This window comes from Pelodiscus sinensis, chromosome 16 (assembly GCF_049634645.1).
Source record: "Pelodiscus sinensis isolate JC-2024 chromosome 16, ASM4963464v1, whole genome shotgun sequence".
NCBI lineage: Eukaryota > Metazoa > Chordata > Testudines > Trionychidae > Pelodiscus > Pelodiscus sinensis.
Window position 1 is genome coordinate 34,218,129 of NC_134726.1, and position 20,973 is coordinate 34,239,101.

A 20,973-nucleotide genomic window follows, 5' to 3' on the forward strand; every position below is an offset into this window, starting at 1 on the left:
AAGCTAGGGACAAGTTCAGGCTTTTTCCTGCTGCAGATCACTTCTAAATAAAGCTTGCAAGACTGCCCAGAAAGTGGCCCTGTTGTTCCTGTAAATAGGGGAGTGGTGGAAACAGCTGCATTTAGGAAGTGAATTTTCAGCTGAGCCTACTTATGCAAGAAGCAGTTATGAGCAGAGATGGGGACACTGTTCCTGGGCATAATTAAGACACAGAGCGTAGGTAAAAGTTGGCATTTTTATTAAAAGGCACAACAATCTGACCAAAATAATTTGCCTTCACTGGCAGCTTCATTCAGTTCCCTTGCTCACAGTGTTCAAGGCATAGCTGGTTTTAAATTCAATAGCAGCTCAGGCAAGGGCTCTCTTGTTTGAGCACGTTCACCGAGTTCTCTCTTCAGGACAAGGGTGAGGCGTTATGTTCTCGACAGTTAGTTCTGTAGCCGCAAGGGCCAGCGATGTAGGAGGGTTGTAAGCGAACACGGACTGACTCCCCGTAGCCTTAAATGCCAAAGCCCACCCTGTGAAAAGCCAGAAAGACTGATTCCCAGAGTTGGTCTCCTAGAAGCATCATCCTTCTCCGCACACAAACTGCTGCTCAAGCAGCAAGTAAAAGGCTTCCTCCAAGTCCTAGAGCACAACTCTTTTTGGCCCCCTCTCTATTATTTCCTGAACAGAAGGGCCTTAGGGAATGGCAGCCGTGGAAGAACGTGGGGTTTGCCGCTCTGTGAAAGTCCATGCCCATTCCAGGAGGAGCACAGACAACAGACCTGTATTTCTGTCCTAAGCGTCGTCTGAGAGGGGACCCAGTCCTGGGGGTTTCGGAGCGGTTTACAAAATCTCTCACGCTAATACACCAAGAAATGGCAGCAGCAGTTGAACCTCCTTTGCAGCTTAACACTCGCTTCAGAATGAAGCCTCCCAGGGCTTAGACTGCAGAGCTGAGAGCGCTGCTCCCCACCGAGAGCAGGCCTGCTTTAGCCAGCATTTCCAGGAAGTAGTGTGATCACAGGCTCCGGAGACATGTTTACAATGCCCTGTGTTTCTAGACACACAGCTGGAGCAGGAGCAGTTCAGGGATCTGGCTTTTCCAGGGTTCCCTACAAGAGCATCCCATCTACCGTACTACTTCAGCGGTCCTGAGGACACGTCTTCCTGGTGTGACCAAGCTGGTGGCAAATGCCACAAGCCCGTTGTCTCTTAGCAGTCGGTCCCATCTCAGAAGAGAAATTACTAGGTCTTTTAGCTTTGCCTCCTGACCCTCTTGAGTGCCCTTCGTTCCGGAATTGGTTTGAAGGGAAGGCTCCAGCAGCTCCTGTAAGGAGAGAGATGGTTCTAAGCACTTTAATACCACCGGAGACACAGGGATGGGGGACGAATGAAGAGTCTAGATGTCAGGGAATCTAGGTCCATTTAAGCATTGTACCAATCTTAAAGTGTTCAAGACACTAAGGTCACTTCTGTCCTGCTGGATTTAAAGGCTAGTGCAGGAAAGCAAAATGGGAAGTCTGTTATATGAAGTCCACACTGTAAACAGCAAAAACGGAGAGAGTATTCTGGGCTTTTTAGTTAATTTCACTCCCCCCCCCCCCCCCAAAAAAAAAACTTGCTAAAAATATCCTGATAGCTTTTTCCAGCTCCTCCTCTGTGATTTGACAGCGCTCCAGGAATAATCATTTCACCATTTCCCACCCCTATGGTCAGTTTCTGTTACCGAAGAGACCAGCAGAAATAAAGGGGAGCAAGAAAAACCCTTCCTCTTTAAAAAAATAAAGGGATTCTAGGTAGGATTGAAAGTCCATTTTTTACAAATGTCCAACTGAACGCTGTAATGTTTGATAGTTGTCCCTCTGAGGAAGGTTTGATGCTGCCCCACCTGACGGCTTTAGCTCGTCCCGTTACGCAGTAATGCAAGAGGGAGGAGATCTATTTTTAATGGAACGTGTACAGGAAAAGTAGCTCAGTGTTCCTTGGGTGGGATGGAGTGCGGCTCCAATGCCAGGAGAGGAAGGATATGCACCAAATCGGTGCATACACTTTTCAATTTTTTCATCCACTCAGTAATCATAAGAACATACGAACAGCCATGCTGGGTCAGACCAAGGGTCCATCTAGCCCAGTATCCTGTCAATGCCAGATGCCCTAAAGGGAGGGATCACAACAGGTAATCCTCACATGATCCTTCCCATCTCCCACTTCCAGAGAAACAGAGGCTACGACACCATTCCTACCCATCCTGGCTAATAGCCATTGATGGACCTAACCTCCATGAATCTCTCTAGCTCTTTTTTGAATCCTGTCAAAGTTCTACCCTTCACCGCATCCTCTGGCAAGGAGTTCCACAGGTTGACTGCGCTGAGAGAAGAAAAATAGCTTTTCTGGAAACAGATATTTCAGACTGAGAGGACATTCCCCAATTGATGACGCTCAGTTTGGCAAAGGTCGAGAGCTCTGAAGTGGGCCCTCCAAGTGAATTCCCCTCTCAGCTTCCCACAGCCAGTAGCAATGCCCTATTTGCTGAATAAGTCAGCTGAGAACTAACGCATATCAGGGCACCTGTGTGTTACAGACCCCGATCTAGCTCAGTCAAAGGGAAAGCAATTCAAAGACAAGCTTCTGAGTTTGCGTGTTGTTACAAAGAGCCAACCAAGATTTTTAGAAGAACACTGACATTTCTTTAAAGGATTCTCGCAATGCGTTTCTGACAAGCTACCTTACCACAGACCGTGTCCCTTGCCTCTACAGTCCTTTTCCTATTTTTATCTTAAATGTAGGAAGGCGTGCCCTATCTCTCGGTTCAGTTCAGCTTTAAACACAGCCCACCCAAACCCCAACGCCAAGCACCATCCCAGCCTTACCTGGGGCCACGTTTTCATCCGCCCACTGGAAGAAGCCGCACTGCTGCTCTCTCGGCTTTGGGCACGTGTGAAACTGACGCCCTTTATTGGGTCCCTCCTTCTGGACAGTGCGTGTGATGGCCGGCTGATTGCACTTACAAATCGCGCCGCCCCCTCCTCCGGAGTCGAAACCGTTGCTTCCATGGTGGCCCAAAACTCTTCCTCCTCCAAGGCCCCGGAAACTTCCTTGTGGCCTTTCCCCCAAGGAATCAGAAGATGCAGCAAAGCTCCTGTGGGCTACGCTATTTCCCTCATCTGACGGTTGATCAGCCCAGAGGAAGAAGTTGCAGCTGCCAGCATTGCATTTATAGAACTGCCGGCCTTGGTTGGGCCCCTCTTTACGCACTGTGAGCAGTGCTGCCTCCTCCCTACAATTGCAAACCACTGCATTGTTCCCAGCGGGAGCTGGGTGAGTCGCCGCTCTGGGGGCCCTTGCTGCACCAGCGTTTGTGGGAGCTCTCCCCTGGCCGTTCTCATTGCTGGCCATGCGGTTCAGGGACTGGTTGACTTGTAAGTAGTTAGCTGGCGGGTTGACTGACTGTACCGGTTTGGGCGCACCTTGTAAATATTTCAGGTCCAAGATCTCTCGCAGAGTCTCATCGCAGCCTCCAATACAGCCAACAAATTCTAGGGGCAGCAGGGGTGGGACGCTACCTCGCTTGAATTTAAATTTCAGCCTAAATGAAAAATTTAAATCCACAGATCAGAATTCTCCCTCTCCAGACCTCAGTGCCTTTGCTGGAACCTTGAGGACCACAATGTTTATTCATTCTATCGGCCCTCCCAGCCTTGCGCTGCACCCACCATTCTCCCAGTCTAGGAGGAATGGACTAGATTTATTTGGATGCCAGTCACTGCTGGTTTTTAATTGGCCGTAGCAATATGAAGCATCCTCAAACTGTCCCAGGACAGGATGTGCTGTGTCTGTAGCAATCCAAGCCCAGCTGAAAAACTGGACATGGCTTCCTATGTAGTAGCACGAACCACTGCAGCTGAGTGGTCCTGAGCGCAGAGGTGTATGTTCTGAGGGCAGTTGTGTGTTTGTAGGTAACTAATGATCCTCACCTATAAACAGGATGGGGTTTACACACAGCACAGACACTGTCGTCCTTGCTGACTTCCAGCACGCAGTCAGGAAACCACACAGCAGCTCTACAGTTAGGATAGTTCATGCAGCCGAGATAAAACCTGGGGAGGAATAAAGGGTTAGGATGTGGAAGAGGAGGAATCCAGGGAGCTCATCAGCGGTCCCATCTGCAGCTATAAACCTTATAGGACTGGGCTCACCAGCCAAACGTTACAGACAAGCATCACGAGGGTGTTTTATACAAGCTACTGTTTGCTTCTAGCATTGCAGCTCACATGAGTAAGCACAGCTCTCGCAGCTGGCGGCATGGGAACAACGGCCTGGAGGCTCAGGGCAGCTGGCATAGAATCAAAGAACACTAGAACTGGAAGGAACCTCGAGAGGTCATCAACGCAGGAGCAAGCATGGGCCTCATGGCAGGACCAAGCACCGTCTAGCTCATCCCTGACAAGTGTTTGTCTAACCTGCTCTTACATATCTCCAGTGATGGGGATTCCACAACCTCCCTGGGCAATTTATTCCAGTGTTTAACCACCCTGACAGAAGTTTTTCCTAATGTCCAACCTAAACCTCTCCCCTTGCTGCAGTTTAAGCCCATTGCTTCTTGTCCTATCATCACTGTTGAGAACAATTTTTCTCCCTCCTCTTTGTAACACGCTTTTAGGTACTTGAAAAGTGCTCTCATGTCCCCTCTCAGTCTTCTCTTTTCCAAACTAAACACACCTGGTTCTTTCAGTCTTCCCTCCTCGCTCGTGTTTTCTAGACCTTTAACCATTTTTGTTGATCTTCTCTGGCATAACCATCCCCCTTGCCACGGTGGCTTTGCCACTGTGGCAGGGGGAGAAAGGCTGGGGGAGAGCTGTGCACCACACTGAGCCGCAAGGGACCCACACAACATCAGCACACGGAACTGTCGACTGCTTATCTGAGATCACAGACCCGCCGTTCTTCCTGCTCTTCAGGACCATGTCACTGCCGCACCGTGGACATTTCCGAATGGGAACAGGCATTGCTGGGTAGATTTCCTCTTGCTGTGCCAGTTCTGTCACTTCTCCAAAATACTGAGACAAAGCCTGATCCAGTCTGGAAAGAAACATGCCCACAGTTGCCTTGCTTTCCTCTGCAATGAGCGGTTACATTAGCTCTCATCTTCCATATGCCGGAGTGCTGATGCTGTGCAATCAGTGGTGGCCCGTCAATACAGGCGAACTAGGCAGTCGCCTAGGGCGCCAAGATAAACGGCCATTGAGGGCTTTGGAGGCGGGGCGCCGATCGCGCATTTCGCCTACGGCGCCAGTTGCCGGCAGCTCGTCTAGGGCCGCTCCTGAGTGTAACAAGGACTCCCCCCCACTCCTCTTGGAGAGGCCTAAGCACGTCATGGAAATACGATAATCAGAGCCCGGCCTAAGCCCCAGACACAAAGCTAAGCCCTCCCCCTTCCTTGCAGCTGTCCTGGACGACTGCAGAGAGTTTTATGGGCACTCACTTGTTGGCTTTGGCCACAGCTTCGGTGAAGACATGCTTGTACTTCGCGACCTGCTGCCTCAGCACCACCGATTTGTCCTTCTTGCCCTCACAAATCAGCTTCAGATCAGCCTCCAGCTCCGCACGCAGGTCAGGCTTTGACATCTCGTAGCCCATGGAATCGTAGCCTGAAGAATGACAGCCGGCTGTAAGTGGAAGGAAGGGACGGCGAAGACACCTGCATGCCTAACTGCAGTCCTCGGCCTTACCTTCCACCAGCCCCATGCCCAGATGCCCTGGCAGGAACCTCTGATCTGGAGTAAGCCCCACGTACATCCGGGACTTGATGGTCTCGATGTGCTCGGCGTGAGTGGCATCAGTCCCTGAAAGCAGGCGTGCAGTTATGTGATTAGCTAGCCCCGTCAGGGCTCCACAAGCTGCTACTTCCTTTTACCAAGGCAAAATACAGAAGTAAAGGCACAAGACAATTTATCACAATGGGCAAGTACAGGTCCGTGCTGCTGTCGCCTCCTTCTAACCTAATGCCAATTGTACAGGAGCCCGGAGGGCACAACTGGGCCCTAAATAGACAAGGGATGTAAAATTCCATTAGATCACTTAACCAGTCAAACGTTATGCTTAACCGGTTGACTGCTTAAATGGGTTCCTGTGGGTAGGGGCTGCTTGGGTCGGGCTGGGCCCACCACACTTAGCGCAGGTGGGGAGCTGCTTTAGCTCAGTCGGGCCGCTAGTTAACCAGTAAGCATCACCTGGTAAGGGTGATACTTACCGATTCACTGTGTAATCAGTGACATCCCTAGAACAGACGGAGCTGGGAAGTAAAGCTGTGCAGCTCAGCTCCCTGGAGACAATTTGTAGAGTCCTATACAGACTCCAGACTTGGCCTGTGGACCTTCAGGCTGCTTTGGAAATGCAAGTGCCCACCCAATTTCTTTTATCTTGTGCCAGCGGTATGCGGGGAATTCCCCACCTTGTGGAAGAGAGAGATCATTACAGCCACAGTGTGACCAGGCAACCATGCAAGGAGAGGTGTGCTCTGCTAAAGCCAGCAGGAGGTCACATGGTCCCATTCGCTGCAGATACTGACCGATGCCGTGTTTCTCCATGAGTGAAATGAGATCGGCTTCCGTGAGGAGCTGGGGCGGGCTGGTCTCCCCATCCACCATCTCCACGGTGCTGGGCTGAAAGCGAGATCCCCTCTCGTACACTGGGAGAACCTGAAGAAGAGGGAGAAGCACAAATGCCAGTGAAACAACCTTCTACAATTTAAGAGAATTTAAAAGCCCGAAGCAGGTCCGTGTCCAGGGGTGCTGCATTGGACTGTTCTGCAGGAGAGTTGTGTCGCACTCCCTGGGGATTAACAGGCTCTGAGCTAGCATGCTCAATGTCTGGGGGAAAAAGTGGACCAAGCATCATTCAATACTGACACCTTCTGGCAAGTGAAGGGATGGCACCAAAAGCTAGCAAAAGGCTATCCTGTCCTGATGGTGCCCAGTGATGCAATGCCTTTCTCGGGAAGTAAAGGAGAGGGAGGGGATTAGGGAACTGATCAAAACTGCCAAAAGGAGCTGCAGGGATCTTCAGGCAACAGATGAACCTCCAGGTAGGATAATGATTGGAACTAGCATGTTCTTCATGGAAGTCCAACAGGTACATCTGACCACAGAATTTAGCCCTTTAGCATTTACACAGAGAAGAGTTAAGGTAAGCTTAAATACTGAGTAACATTAAGAACATAAGAACAGCCATACTGGGTCAAACCAAAGGTCCATCTAGCCCAGTATCCCATCTGCCGACAGTGGCCAATAGCAGATGCCTCAGAAGGAGGGATCACAACAGGTAATCCTCACCTGATCCTTCCCCTGTCACCCACCTCCAGAGAAACAGAGGCTGGGGACACCATTCCTACCCATGTTGGCTAATAGCCATTGATGGACCTAACCTCCATGAATCTATCTAGCTCTTCTTTGAACCCTCTTAAAGTCCTTCACCGCATCCTCTTGCAAGGAGTTCCACAGGTTGACTGTGCGCTAAGTGAAGTAAAACTTATTTTTGTTTGTTTTAAACCTGCTGCCTACTAATTTCATTTGGTGACCCTTAGTTCTTATGTTGTGGGAATAAGAAAATAACTTTTCCTTATTCACTTTTTCCACACCCATCATGATTTTATAGACCTCTATTATATCCCCCCTTAGTCTCTTTTCTAAGCTGAAAAGTCCAAGTCTTTTTAATTTCTCTTCAGATGAGACCTGTCCCAAATCCCTAATCATTTTTATTGCCCATTAAATCCAGTTGCATCTTGTAACGATCCTTAATTTAGCACCTCTCATACACTTTGATCAAGGCTGTTACCTTGTCACTCCACTTCTCGTAAGGATAGACATCCAGATAGTTTCTAGCCAAAATCATTAGCCCATGAGCCACAAATCGCTCATTAGCAATGTCAATCTCCACAGTTGTTTCTTGTCCCTTGGCATCCTGGGAGCAGCAAGCCAAAAAATGGCGCACGATGAATTCATATAGTCGTTGTTCATTCCCCTAAGACAACACACGAAGAGAAATGGGTAAGGAGTTTCCATCAAATAAAAGATACCGCGCTCATAAAAAAGCTAAACTTAAAGTCCTCCTTTGGAACACAAGTCCCTTGGGACCAGAAGTGAAGACATGAAATGGAAACTAGCAGAAGTGCAGAGAAGAACAAGAGATGAAGGTTGTACTCCTAGCTCTCTCACTGACCTTGTTGGGCAAGTCATTTAGGCTCTGTGCTTTAGTTTTCCCATCTATGTACCGTCTTTTAGCGAATATACCCCGCACCCTAATATACTTCGCAGTTTTTGAGTTATAAAATCTTGTATACCCCGTGCATGAGTATAACTCGCAGGGTATACAAGGCTGTGCCAGGGGTATATTTATGGCGCGGAGGGGGAGGGGGGCAGGGGAAATTAGCCAGCCACTCACCGCCCAGTTCCTACACAGCCTCCAGGTGGGGGAGCACTCACTGCCTGGTTCCTGCGCAGCTGAATGAGTGCTCCCCCTGCCCCTTCCTACGGCTGTGGAGGAATTGGGTGGTGAGCTGGTGTGTAAAAAAAAAAAAAAATGTGTACACCCCGCACCTGAGTATACCCCGCGGGTGTGTGCGCGCACGCGCGTGCACGAGGGGTTTGTAAAAACAAATAAAACCCGCGGGTTATATTTGCTAAAATACGGTAATACAAGTACCTGTACACCTGTGTTAAGCACTGAAATCTTTGCATGATTTTACTTCCCACCACAGACATGAAGTATGACAAAACATCACTTGCTTCAGGCTGTCAAGCAGTTTAGGTCCCTATGCCTTTTTAAAAGTGCCAGTAAGGAAAACACCTGATATGCCATGAAAGAAAGATTTCCTCTGCATTGTGACTCAGGAGGAAAAGGAATCTCTAGTGGCAGTGTAAAACAAGTAAATCTCCACTGAAATCTGATGTGGACTTCAAAAGTCAAACTCTCAAGTAGATTAAGATGCATATTTTAGCTTAGTGATAGAAATGCAGCCGTGTTAGTCTGGTGTAGCTGAAACAAAATACAGGACTATGTAGCACTTTAAAGACTAACAAGATGGTTGTGACTCTTTTCTTCCACTATTTGATCTGAAGAAGCAGGTCTGGCCCACAAAAGCTCATCATCTAATAAACCATCTTGTTAGTCTTTAAAGTGCTACATAGTCCTGTATTTTATTTTAGCTTAGATTTTCTATTGTTTATTTTTCAGCTCGTTTTCTGTGGAGAAACATTTATGATCAGATAGCATATTTCAGACAGGATCTTTCAGGAGAGAAACCTACTTTTGAAGCTATAGTTTAATTTCATTTACTAGTAAATGTACAACAAGCCCCTGTCTGGCATAATCATTGTCTTACCTGTCACTGATAAGGTGTATTGTCAATAGCAGAAATCATACTAATGACTTAACTAACTCCTCTCTGTGTGAGACTCACCTGCAGGTCACCTGTGTATTTAGTGGGGTGAATGGGAGGGTGAGCCTGATCGGATTTGGTCCCATTCCGGGGGGTTGGCCCACCCTGGTCTAGAATCCTTTGTGCAAAGGCTCCCCAGTTGATGTTTTGGGTCTGCTGTTGTACCAAAGAAGTGAGGTTTAGGTCTTTGGGGAAAATGTTGGTCTCAGTTCGGGGATAGCTTATGTACCTTAGAGACAAGAAGAAAAACAAATAATCACATTGGACACTAACCAGTCACCGTTCCTCTCATGGGTTCTTCCCATTTCTGATTAAAGGTCTGCTGGTTTGTAAAAGCTATTTAATTCCAGCACATCCAGGTCTGGAATTCTTACCCTTGAGTATAGAGCTTTTCTGCTACTCTCATGGTTTCTTTGGCATTTATTTTCAGTTTGCGGGAAGCCAGCTTCTCGAGTTCCTGTGTTATAAAGAGACAGAAAAACAGGAATATTTACCGCCCAAACCTGAACATTCACAAAACCTCACATTCAATGTGCCTTCCAAAGGAAAAAACACAAGTCTTTTTAGCATCCTCACTTACCACAGTGTCCAGGGCCACGGGCCTCCATTTGCTCTTCGGTTTGCTCCCAATCTCGACAACGGTTGCTACTGGATCCTAAGCACAAAGCAAGCAGAAAGGAAAACCACACTCAAGTGTCTAAATGGAGTTGCTGTTTAAAGGTTCACAGGAAGCATCAGTGGCTGTTTAATGCTTTTGCCAACCAGAAGGAAAAGAACATAAGAACGGCCACACTGGGTCAGACCAAAGGTCCATCCAGCCCAGTATCCCGTCTGCCGACAGTGGCTAGTGCCAGGTGCTCCAGATGGAGTGAATCGAACAGGTAATGATCAAGCCATCCCTCTCCTGCCATCCATCTCCACCCTCTGACACACAGAGGCTGGGGACACCATTCCTTACTCAGCCTGGCTAACAGCCATTGATGGACCTAACCTCCATGCATTTATCTAGTTCTCTTTTAAGCCCTGTTATAGTCCTAGCCTTCACAACCTCCTCAGGCAAGGAGTTCCACAGATTTACTGTGCGCTGTGAAGAACTACTTCCTTTTATTTGTTTTAAACCTGCTGCCCATTAATTTCATTTGGTGGCCCCTAGTTCTTATGTTTTGGGAACAAGTAAATAATTTTTCCTTATTCACTTTCTTCACACCACTCATGATTTTATATACCTCTATCATATTCCTCCTTAGACTTCTCTTTTCCAAGCTGAAAAGTCCCAGTCTCTTTAATCTCTCCTCATATGGGACCTGTTTCAAACCCCTAATCATATACATCTTTTCTGAGATGAGGAGGCCACATCTATACGCAGTATTCAAGATGTGGGAATACCATGGATTTATATAAGGGCAATAAGATATTCTCTGTCTTATTTTCTATCCCTTTTTTAATGATTCCTAACATCCTGTTTGCTTTTTTGACTGCTACTGCACACTGCTTGGACGTCTTCAGAGAGCTATCCACGATGACTCCAGGATCTCTTTCCTGACTAGTTGCAGCTAAATTAGCCCCCATCATATTGTATGTATAGTTGGGGTTATTTTTTCCATTGTGCATTACTTTACATTTATCCACATTAAATTTCATTTGCCATTTTGTTGCCCAATCACTTAGTTTTGTGAGATCTTTTTGAAGTTCTTCACAGTCTGCTTTGGTCTTAACTATCTTGAGCAGTTTAGTATCATCTGCAAACTTTGCCACCTCACTGTTTTCCCCTTTCTCCAGATCATTTATGAATAAGTTGAATAGGACTGGTCCTAGGACTGACCCTTGGGGAACACCACTAGTTACCCCTCTCCATTCTGAAAATTTACCATTTATTCCTACCCTTTGTTTCCTGTCTTTTAATCAGTTCTCAATCCATGAAAGGATCTTCCCTTTTATCCCATGACAACTTTGGTGAGGAACCTTATCAAAGGGTTTCTGAAAATCTAAGTACATTATATCTACTGGATCCCCCTTGTCCACATGTTTGTTGACCCCTTGAAAGAGGCTATAAATGCTTAGTTGACACACGTGTTTGACAAGGTTTCCTACCTCCATGCACATCTGGTAGAGGACAAGGCATGCTGTGTGGTTAAAGAGTCGGTTCCTCTTCCAGTTGAAGTCTACAATGCCATCCTCGTGTTCGTGGGTCACTGCATTGAAAAGGAGATCACTGAATCAGAGAGATGGTACAAAGCCAGACTGAGGCAGCTAGACAGGGAAGGAAATGGGGCAATGGAAAGCTCATATAGTTTGAGTAACTCTTCCCAACTCTGCAGAATAACCATGGCAAAGGAAAAAAGTCACACATCCCTAGCAATATTTGCATATTACATAACAGCATCACCCTCGTTCATATTTTTCAGTAAAGCCGTGTTTTGTTTTGTTTTCTAAAGTTCTGTCAGACTCAGAGCCCTGCACTAATGTTCCAGAACATACCTTTAATTTTATAGAAGGCCTCCGGAACAAAGGCCTGGATGGCCTTAAACCTTTCTACCACAAATCCTAGAGTTGGGAATTGACAGCTACCATAGCTGATCAATTGCTCTGCTAGAACTTCTGGGAAAAGCTTCTGGAGTCTGAGGGTCTGGAATCTGGTGAAGGCAGCACCTGGAAGAAAACAAAAAGGGATACTAATGTTGAGAAAAAAATTGTAAATAGTAATCCCAGTACCTGTGGACTTGGTTGCTGACTAACATGACTAAGAGGCCCAGCAAACGTCACAGGAATAGTTAAGAACCTAACAGCTCCTTCAAAGAGCAACTATTTTAATGGAAACAACTGAGTGAAGGCATGATCCATTTGTCTCAGAACTATATGTCCTACCCCAGAAACCACTATTTGCATTTTTGTCTAGGGTCACAGGGATGGGCAAGCTATAATTTTGAACCACCCGCATCACCTTCTGGGCTTTGGAAGAATACACAATCTGAGGTGGATGTCAGTTTTTTACCCTGAAACTTACAATGTCGACTAAAGGAGTTTAGATATTGTTAATGTGAGCTATGTATTGATAGCAAAACAATGAACACTCCTGATCAACTACTTGCCAGTGTAATTTTTCAGAATCCTTTTAAATTGCTCCTTTAAGAGCAGCAAAAAAACACAGAGAGCCATACCCCACCCTTGCTTCATACCTATCCTGAGGTCCAGCTCCTGTCTGACATCCACAGCATCGCTAGTGTTCTGATCAGGTTGGACGAGGTTCTCACAGGCTGCTCTTACGGCACGAGGAGTGATCTCAGAAAAGCGGGCTCGGAACACCTGAAGACTTGGCTTCACTGTCAACCAGAAACAGGGATCAAACATGATTTACAACCTAATGGCAGAGACTGAATACTCAGTGATTGCCTGTAAAAGAATCAGTAGTAGCCAGCTTAAGCTTTCCAGGTGACCCCATTCAAGAATCCAAATCCGGAATCCAAAAATAAAGCCCTTTTCAGGTCACTGAAGCTTTCTAATGTCCTAGTAAGTTTCACTGATTTCCCTCTTATAAATCTAGTAAAACCACATCTAGTATGTTTGGGCCATTTTTATATCTTTGCAAGAAAAAGGATCTGGAAGATGGTTTCCAAAGACACTGTTCTGCACTCACAAGTGCAGTGAGCAGCTCGCAGCTCCTAAAACTGGCCCTTGCTAGAGGCCTAAAGTTTTGATAACGTAACTGGGAAAGTGCTGACAAAGCCTCTAGCAGTGGGAGAGAGAGACAGAGGGAGAAGTTCGGTTACTTGTTTGGAGAGTGCAGAAATCCAGTTACTCCTGGTGGGTCATCTTATTCTGACTACAATCACACTCCCCATCTCATCCCCTGCATTTAGTGAGAAGTGAACCGACCACATGACAAGTAAGCAGGTCTAGATGGAATTTAACCATATAGGTAGAAAGATGTGTTTATAATAAGTGGAGGAAAATCTGTGTTCACTTCTGATTCCCACCAGTTTCACAGAAGACCTCTTACACCTAGACTGCAAGTTCTGGTCAACTTAAACTGTACATTTTGGCTATGGCAGCAATAAATACATTAAACCACGCCCCCTCCTCCCTAGTCATTTTAACTCTGTCCATACCAGCTGGGCTGCCTCTATCCACCAAGACTCCATTGAAATCAATGGACTGTAAACGTAACCCTGCTGCTAGTGACATGTTACATTAAACATCCCCGGTGCATTCAACAGCAGAGCCAGTGTGTTCTACTTGGACACAGTGCAAACATTCCACAGCAGCCTTGAGGGTAACACTGCTGAACAAGATAGCTTTTTAGTAACCATTGTAAAGAAATTCAGTTCCGCAGAAAAACCTCCACCTACCAGCTTTGCAAACATGGATTATCTCAAAACCAATGTTCTCTCCTTCTCGATCACAGTCGGTCCAGATCACCAGAGCCTGGCACTGCCGGACTTCTCGTTCTAGGGTTTTCTGAGAGGAGAAAACGACACAGTATGAGACACAGCAAGTCACTTGTATGCCATCTAATTTGGTCCAGGAGTGAATCACCAACAGCAATGTCAACAATCTAACTTGATCTTGAAATGGAACATGTATCCACAGCAACAAATGTATTATACAGGTTGAACCTCTCTAATACGGCACCCTCGGAACCTGACCAGTGTTGAACCAGAGAAGTCCAGTCTTGTCCAGCAGCATTACCAACACTTCCACTGCTTACTGGGCTCTTAGAAGATATTTAGGGGTGAATTAGAGCTAAACAACAGCACAGAACCAGGACTGGGGGCTATAAACAAACTTTATGGGACTGTGGGAAACTTGGCCACACCCATGATAAGCAGCTATCCAGCTAACTAAAACCATGCCAGACTATGGATGTTGCCTGACCAGAGAAGTGCAGGACTAGAGAGGTTTAGCCTGTAGTAAACTGTTCTGATTTCCATTCTGTTGCATGCAACATATCCCATTCTTCTAAGTTTTTGACAGAATACTGTTTCTGTACTTTACTTATTTAGCCTTACTAAATACAGAGGTGTATGTGCACATTAGACCACCATTTGTGTGGTTTCTGTACTTTTTCTTCTCAGTTGTGCACACATCTGAAATTAACAGCATCGGTTGCGCTGCAAATTTTCAGCTAAAATATAATTTTATTCATACGAAATATGCCAGCGAGAGTAAGACCTCATTAATTTTCACTAAGCTAATTAGGTGCATGTTCAAGTATTATATCAATTTCCTGGTTATAAAGGGGTGCTGGATTAACACTGTATGAGAGCTCCCTATGACCACTTATACGGAAAGATTAGTCTCTCGTGAGACTAGTCAGTGAGCAAAGTTTTTGATGACTACAGTAAATACTCACTTATCTGCATCTATTTTCTATACAAAGTCATCTAAGGCTGGATTATGTCCCTTAATATATTTTATTAAACTCAAGACTTTCCTATGTAATCTAGATGGAATTGTGGCCATTAATATATTGGTTCCAATAAGGGAACTTAACTTTAAATCAGTCAGTCCTTTGATCTGGCTGCCTAATTGAGCATAGGCTAGGAAACTAAGTTCAAAGGCAGTCAGCATGTATGGACTAAAGAATGTGAGTAAAAATATTTATGCTGGCTACAATCCCAGAGAGCTAAAGGTTATAGACAGAGGTCCAGTCCTCTCTCTCTGTCTGCACCAATATTTGTGGAACCCATCACTAATATTTGAGTATCAGGGTGCCTTTCAAAAGTACATACCTTAATATCTACAAAGTTTTCAGGGCAGTATTTCTCAATTTCAGCTTCAAAGAGTGCAAGTGGGTTGCAGCTATGCCTGAGGAAGAGATGATAAACAGCAGGACTTAATGTACAAAAGAAACCAAAACATGCACAAGAGCTTACCTAGTACTTTCTATTTCTTATTGGTGTGCTGCTGAACTGAATTGCCAGATGATGGTTATAGTGGCAGCATTACTATCCTGGTCTTAGATAATTTCACCTGAGTTAGATTTATCCAATAGCAGGGATGTAAAGTCCTATTTAAAAAGTGAACTGGTTAAACGTTATGTTTAACAGCTTAACCAGGATCCCGAAGGCATGGGTCCAGCCCCGTAGGAGTGCATGGCGACCCCAACTGGGCTGGAGCACCTGAGATGCGGTGGCCCAGTAGCCGTTTAACTGGTTACCTGGTAAGCATCACCCGACAAGGGTAAGTCAGTCCCTATCCAATACCAACAAAGTTTTGCCAGAATAAATCCATTACCCTCCCTATTTGGTAAGACATGTTTTCAAGAAAGCAGGGTTTGCTATTTGGTCCTGAGTGCTCTCTCCTTGAACTGACAGAGATTGCTCAGACTTTGAATGAAAGCCAAAAAAAAACCTGGCTTATATAACCTCAGTGGTTCAAGTCTTCAAAGGAAGGGATCTTGTTTTTTTTTCCTTGTCACAGCATTAACAGGAATTCCACTCCTGTAAAATCAACAGATCATCTTCTGAGGAACTGCAGATGCTGCTGCGGAGGTTAAATCATCTGAACCCTTCTACACTCATGAATGGTAGCAAAGAATTTGGGAGCTATACTTAAAGAAAAGTTCCCTCTGTTTTCAGAAATACAAAATGGAGCTGGAGGATTCCAATGAGTCACACCTTTTAGGAAAACACTTGGCTAAGTAAAGAGCACTCTAATCAACTTTTGGAATTTGATTTATTTTCTTTGATCTATTTTTTAAACTGTTTTACAGTACCGTCAGCCCTTTCAAGGAAGAAGAGGCTAAAATATTCTAACAAATGGCCACTTATAACTTACCTGTTCCTATGTTACTCACCATGGCCACTGGGAATTCACACTGACCACACGGATAGAACTCAAATCCTCCTGCTCCAAAAGAACAGGCCCTAATATTTGAACTAAAGATCTATCTTCTTTAGCTGTCAAGGGCACACAGCCTCCGACACACAGCTCTGATTCCATCTAACTGAGGACAATGCTACACACACATTAGCCAGTTCATTAATTGTTGTAAATTATGTTTCACAGGCTGACCTTCAAAGGCTTATTTCACTGCACATCTCAGCAGAAAACAAAGATGACAAGCAGCATGTCATCAGCTCTCAGGTACTAACCATTTGCGAAATGGCATCTTAAAGTCATGGGCCAGCAAATGTCCAGAAACAGATGTCATCGCCACAGTAACATTCTGCAGGAAACCGATTGAGATCATTAGTCTTAAATGATTGCTTCTGTTTTGCTAAAGTATGCATACTTTGGTGCCCCGACTACAAGACACATTGCTCTCATTTGATGGATCAGATCCATCAGTTTCTAATCAACAATATTTATCTTCTGTTGTCATAGTAACAGTTCCCCCTTCCAGCCACAGCTGAGCATTGTACACATGCTATCCTACCTAATATGGGAATTCTGAATGTGAGTAATGAGTAGGAAAATATCTACTTGACTTAATGATGCTTAACACGTATGCAGAGCTTTTCATCTCTGGATCTCAAAATGCTATGTTGTCTATGGGAAAACCATGGCAAAGAGATGTAAAGTGACTTCAAGCCACCCTGGAGGTCAGTGGCAGAGCCAGAAACAGAAGTCATATCTCCTAACTCTTAATCCAGTGCCTAAACCACAGAACTATACTGTCTTGTAGGAGATAAGGGCAGCACAGCACTCACTGTGGAAAAGCTATTCCCCCTATGTGTTCTAATGAAAACCTTAGATCTCAATTTCACAATAATTTGGTTATTCTTCATACACACATTCTTTGCACAGTCTGAATATACAATATTGTACTATTTTGATTAACCAGACAGCATTTTGTGCGTTCCCTGAACCAAATGATTATATTGCTTTATGAAAAAAAGATGGAACCTACCTGGCCAAACATATGACAGTCATATTCATAAATCTTGTTGAACTTGGAAAACCCTTCTCTCTAAGTTAAAAAAGAGATGTTTAAAAAACTGCTGTTCTCCCAACCAATGTACATCATAAACAACAGCTATCGCAGAAACTACGGAATAGGTGGTAAATGAAAAAACAGGCTGCTGTCATTCACGTGTCCCATTTTTCAGTGAAATCAAATAAGATACAGAAGAAACGCAGGCTGAATGGAAATGGCATTGGCCATTTATAGAAACACCACACTTAAATGGTGTTTTGCAGTGTCAGAGCACTGTGCAGCACACCTGAGAGGCAGGGCAAGAGTTACCTCCTTCTTACAGCTGGGAAAACTGGTGCAAGGAGATTGCATTGAACAAGTAGCCAGTGACACAGTTGAGATTTAATTCTTTGGATGAAGACTGAAAAATACTCCAAGTTACCAATGAACAACGATCAGCACACACTGTTCAGAGAGTAATTTCCACTTGTCAAGGTTTGTAGACGTTTCTAGATGGGCCCAAACATTTCACACTATCCTCTTTGGAAGCACGTAGTTATCTAGATTGATTCAGACTATCAATTTTCCAGTAATCAATTTTTTTTCTTCTATCACATCTTTCAACCTAGAAGCTACCTTCACTTTTATAAAAATGAAGCCTCCAAGCACCCTGACTAAAGGTATTAGACCTATTTTACATAAGCAGGGCTCACCAAGCGGCGGTGAGCCTTGCGTAACCGTGCGCTGCGCATGCACTGACCGCACTGCACGGCCGCACCGGGCTAAAATCTACTCACCACAGGCAAATAGATTACATTAATTGTCAAGCCCTGTACATAAGGATAGATTGAGGGGCTGAGAGGTAACGTGAATCGACCAAGGTCACAGAACAATCCATGGCAGAACAGGAACAGACCCCTGAGTTCTGTGCTCTCGCCATTAAAACCTATTCACGATGTTAAAAACTCCAGGCTCTGCAATTTGATGAGAAGCAGGACAAGCAGCAGCATTTTTGACCTGATAAATCAACTGCATTACAAGACACCTCACTTAACCCACCACAGCTCATCTTCAGTATGAATCTGTTTGGGAAAGGCCAGAGTGTAGAATATCATAAGCTGTTGCATGTAAGGATTAGAGATGTAAAACTTTAAATTTAACTGATTACATTGGGGTAGGCGGCAGAGGGGACCATTCCAGCCCCTGCATGCCATGGCCAGGATGGAGCAGCTGCTCCGGTCTGGCTGCTTCTAACCCCATGCAGGCTGGGAGCTGGCAGTCCTTCCCCCGATTTGCCCTCCCTTGCTTCCAGCCGCCCCTTCCCAGAAGGCTGCTGACTCCCCTTAGCCGGAGGCAGAGGGCTGCTCACAGGTAACCATTAACAGTTACCCAGTAAGCAGCAACTATTAAGAGTGCTGCTTACTGGGTAACCGGCGACCTGGTCACATTCCTAGTAAGGACTGAAATGTTCTGCAGAACAGCCCAGGGTTCTAACCAAAAGGGGTGCTCAGGGTCAGGACTGATTTGTACTGGTACTGAAACAAACGTGGATACAATGAACACATTTCCTGGCTCTAGTGGGAACTCATACAGAAGGTGTTAGCCTTTCATTTTAGTCTGATCACCTAAAGTAATATCTGCTTTAAGCAGTCTCAGTCGTATTTGGATGCTGTAAGGCAGCCCCACTATATAATCTCTATTTTAAGACCGAATGAACCAAACCAGAACCAACGGAATGATTGGCAAGTGCCCCTTAACAAGCTGTTTATGTAGCTGGAGAAACAACACCCAATTAGAAAGAAGTGACCCAAAAAGAAACCGATGCTGTTACTCACTGACCCGCCTCATTCTGCTGTTGGAGAGAACATCTGCAATTCCTCTGGCAGCATCATTTTTCTCTGCCACACAGAGGACCTTCTGGATCTTTCGGAATGTCATATTCTCTGCAGCCTGGGAAAAGAGACTCCAGGACTGAGACAACAACCGGATCCCACAGCGGGCAAAAAGCTTGGCCTGAAAGTTCATTCTGAGAGCTGATGGCAGCTCCCACCTTGCCAAGACATGTTGCCGTTTCCTCACGTCGTGGCCACTTGCCCCCCGTCAGACATTCAATGGGTATCAGTAAAAGCAAAGGATCCCACCCCCAGGAGGCGCTCTCCTATGGTAAGCAGCCACGCTAACGTAGCCCTAGCAGGGTTCTGACGGGGCAATAGTTAGAGGCACTCAGCTTCCCCACTGACACCTGCCAGCAGCTCACTGTAAATTCCACCACACACGTTTTAAAAGTTAAAGCAGGTGCTAATTCCAGATGTACATCTGAGCTATAAGAGATTTCCTCTCCCTTTCCCAGTAACTGCACAGTATTTACCCCATCACCCATGTCCTTCCCCCGCTAGATTCTGCAGCCTGAACCCTCCCCTGCCTCAGCCCAATGGCAGCGGCTCCCCCTCCTCTCCTAGCCCCCCCAAGCCCAATGGCAGGGGCTCCCCCTCCTCTCCTAGCCCCTCCTCAGCCCAATGGCAGCGGCTCCTCCTCTCCTAGCCCCCCCCTCAGCCCAATGGCAGGGGCTCCTCCTCTTCTCCTAGCCCCCCCTCAGCCCAATGGCAGGGTTTCCCCCTCCTCTCCTAGCCCCCCCTCAGCCCAATGGCAGGGGCTCCCCCTCCTCTCCTAGCCCCCCCCTCAGCCCAATGGCAGGGGCTCCCCCTCCTCTCCTAGCCCCCCCTCAGCCCAATGGCAGGGGCTCCCCCTCCTCTCCTAGCCCCCCCAAGCCCAATGGCAGGGGCTCCCCCTCCTCTCCTAGCCCCCCCTCAGCCCAATGGCAGGGGCTCCCCCTCCTCTCCTAGCCCCCCCCCAAGCCCAATGGCAGGGGCTCCCCCTCCTCTCCTAGCCCCCCCCTCAGCCCAATGGCAGGGGCTCCCCCTCCTCTCCTAGCCCCCCCTCAGCCCAATGGCAGGGGCTCCCCCTCCTCTCCTAGCCCCCCCTCAGCCCAATGGCAGGGGCTCCCCCTCCTCTCCTAGCCCCCCCAAGCCCAATGGCAGGGGCTCCCCCTCCTCTCCTAGCCCCCCCCTCAGCCCAATGGCAGGGGCTCCCCCTCCTCTCCTAGCCCCCCCTCAGCCCAATGGCAGGGGCTCCCCCTCCTCTCCTAGCCCCCCCTCAGCCCAATGGCAGGGGCTCCCCCTCCTCTCCTAGCCCCCCCTCAGCCCAATGGCAGGGGCTCCCCCTCCTCTCCTAGCCCCCCCTCAGCCCAATGGCAGGGGCTCCCCCTCCTCTCCTAGCCCCCCCTCAGCCCAATGGCAGGGGCTCCCCCTCCTCTCCTAGCCCCCCCTCAGCCCAATGGCAGGGGCTCCCCCTCCTCTCCTAGCCCCCCCAAGCCCAATGGCAGGGGCTCCCCCTCCTCTCCTAGCCCCCCCAAGCCCAATGGCAGGGGCTCCCCCTCCTCTCCTAGCCCTCCCCCCCAGCCCAATGGCAGGGGCTCCCCCTCCTCTCCTAGCCCCCCCTCAGCCCAATGGCAGGGGCTCCCCCTCCTCTCCTAGCCCCCCCCAGCCCAATGGCAGGGGCTCCCCCTCCTCTCCTAGCCCCCCCCAGCCCAATGGCAGGCTCCACTCCCCGCTGCCCTGGGGTCTCCTAGGACCAAGGCTCCTCGATTCCCTCCAATACTTCTCTCCCTCAGCCGAATTCCGCGCCCCACACTGTC

The 20,973-nt window shown here is 47.1% G+C and overlaps 1 protein-coding gene across 1 annotated transcript; it reads right to left on the reverse strand.

Moving 5' to 3' along the window:
• Window positions 1–217: 217 nt before the first annotated feature.
• TOP3A (DNA topoisomerase III alpha) lies at window positions 218–19,780 on the reverse strand. The gene is made up of 19 exons (XM_014575244.3): window positions 19,119–19,780; window positions 17,274–17,333; window positions 16,516–16,589; window positions 15,151–15,226; window positions 13,768–13,876; window positions 12,598–12,741; window positions 11,900–12,070; window positions 11,513–11,613; window positions 10,002–10,076; window positions 9,796–9,878; window positions 9,443–9,650; window positions 7,819–8,004; window positions 6,554–6,683; window positions 5,715–5,828; window positions 5,468–5,633; window positions 4,921–5,064; window positions 3,960–4,082; window positions 2,856–3,571; window positions 218–1,312 (listed from the first exon to the last, which is right to left on the reverse strand). The coding sequence occupies exons 1-19, from the start codon at window positions 19,302–19,304 to the stop codon at window positions 1,128–1,130; spliced, it is 3,051 nt and encodes a 1,016-aa protein (XP_014430730.2). The 5' UTR covers window positions 19,305–19,780; the 3' UTR covers window positions 218–1,127.
• Between the last annotated feature and the right edge of the window lie 1,193 nt (window positions 19,781–20,973).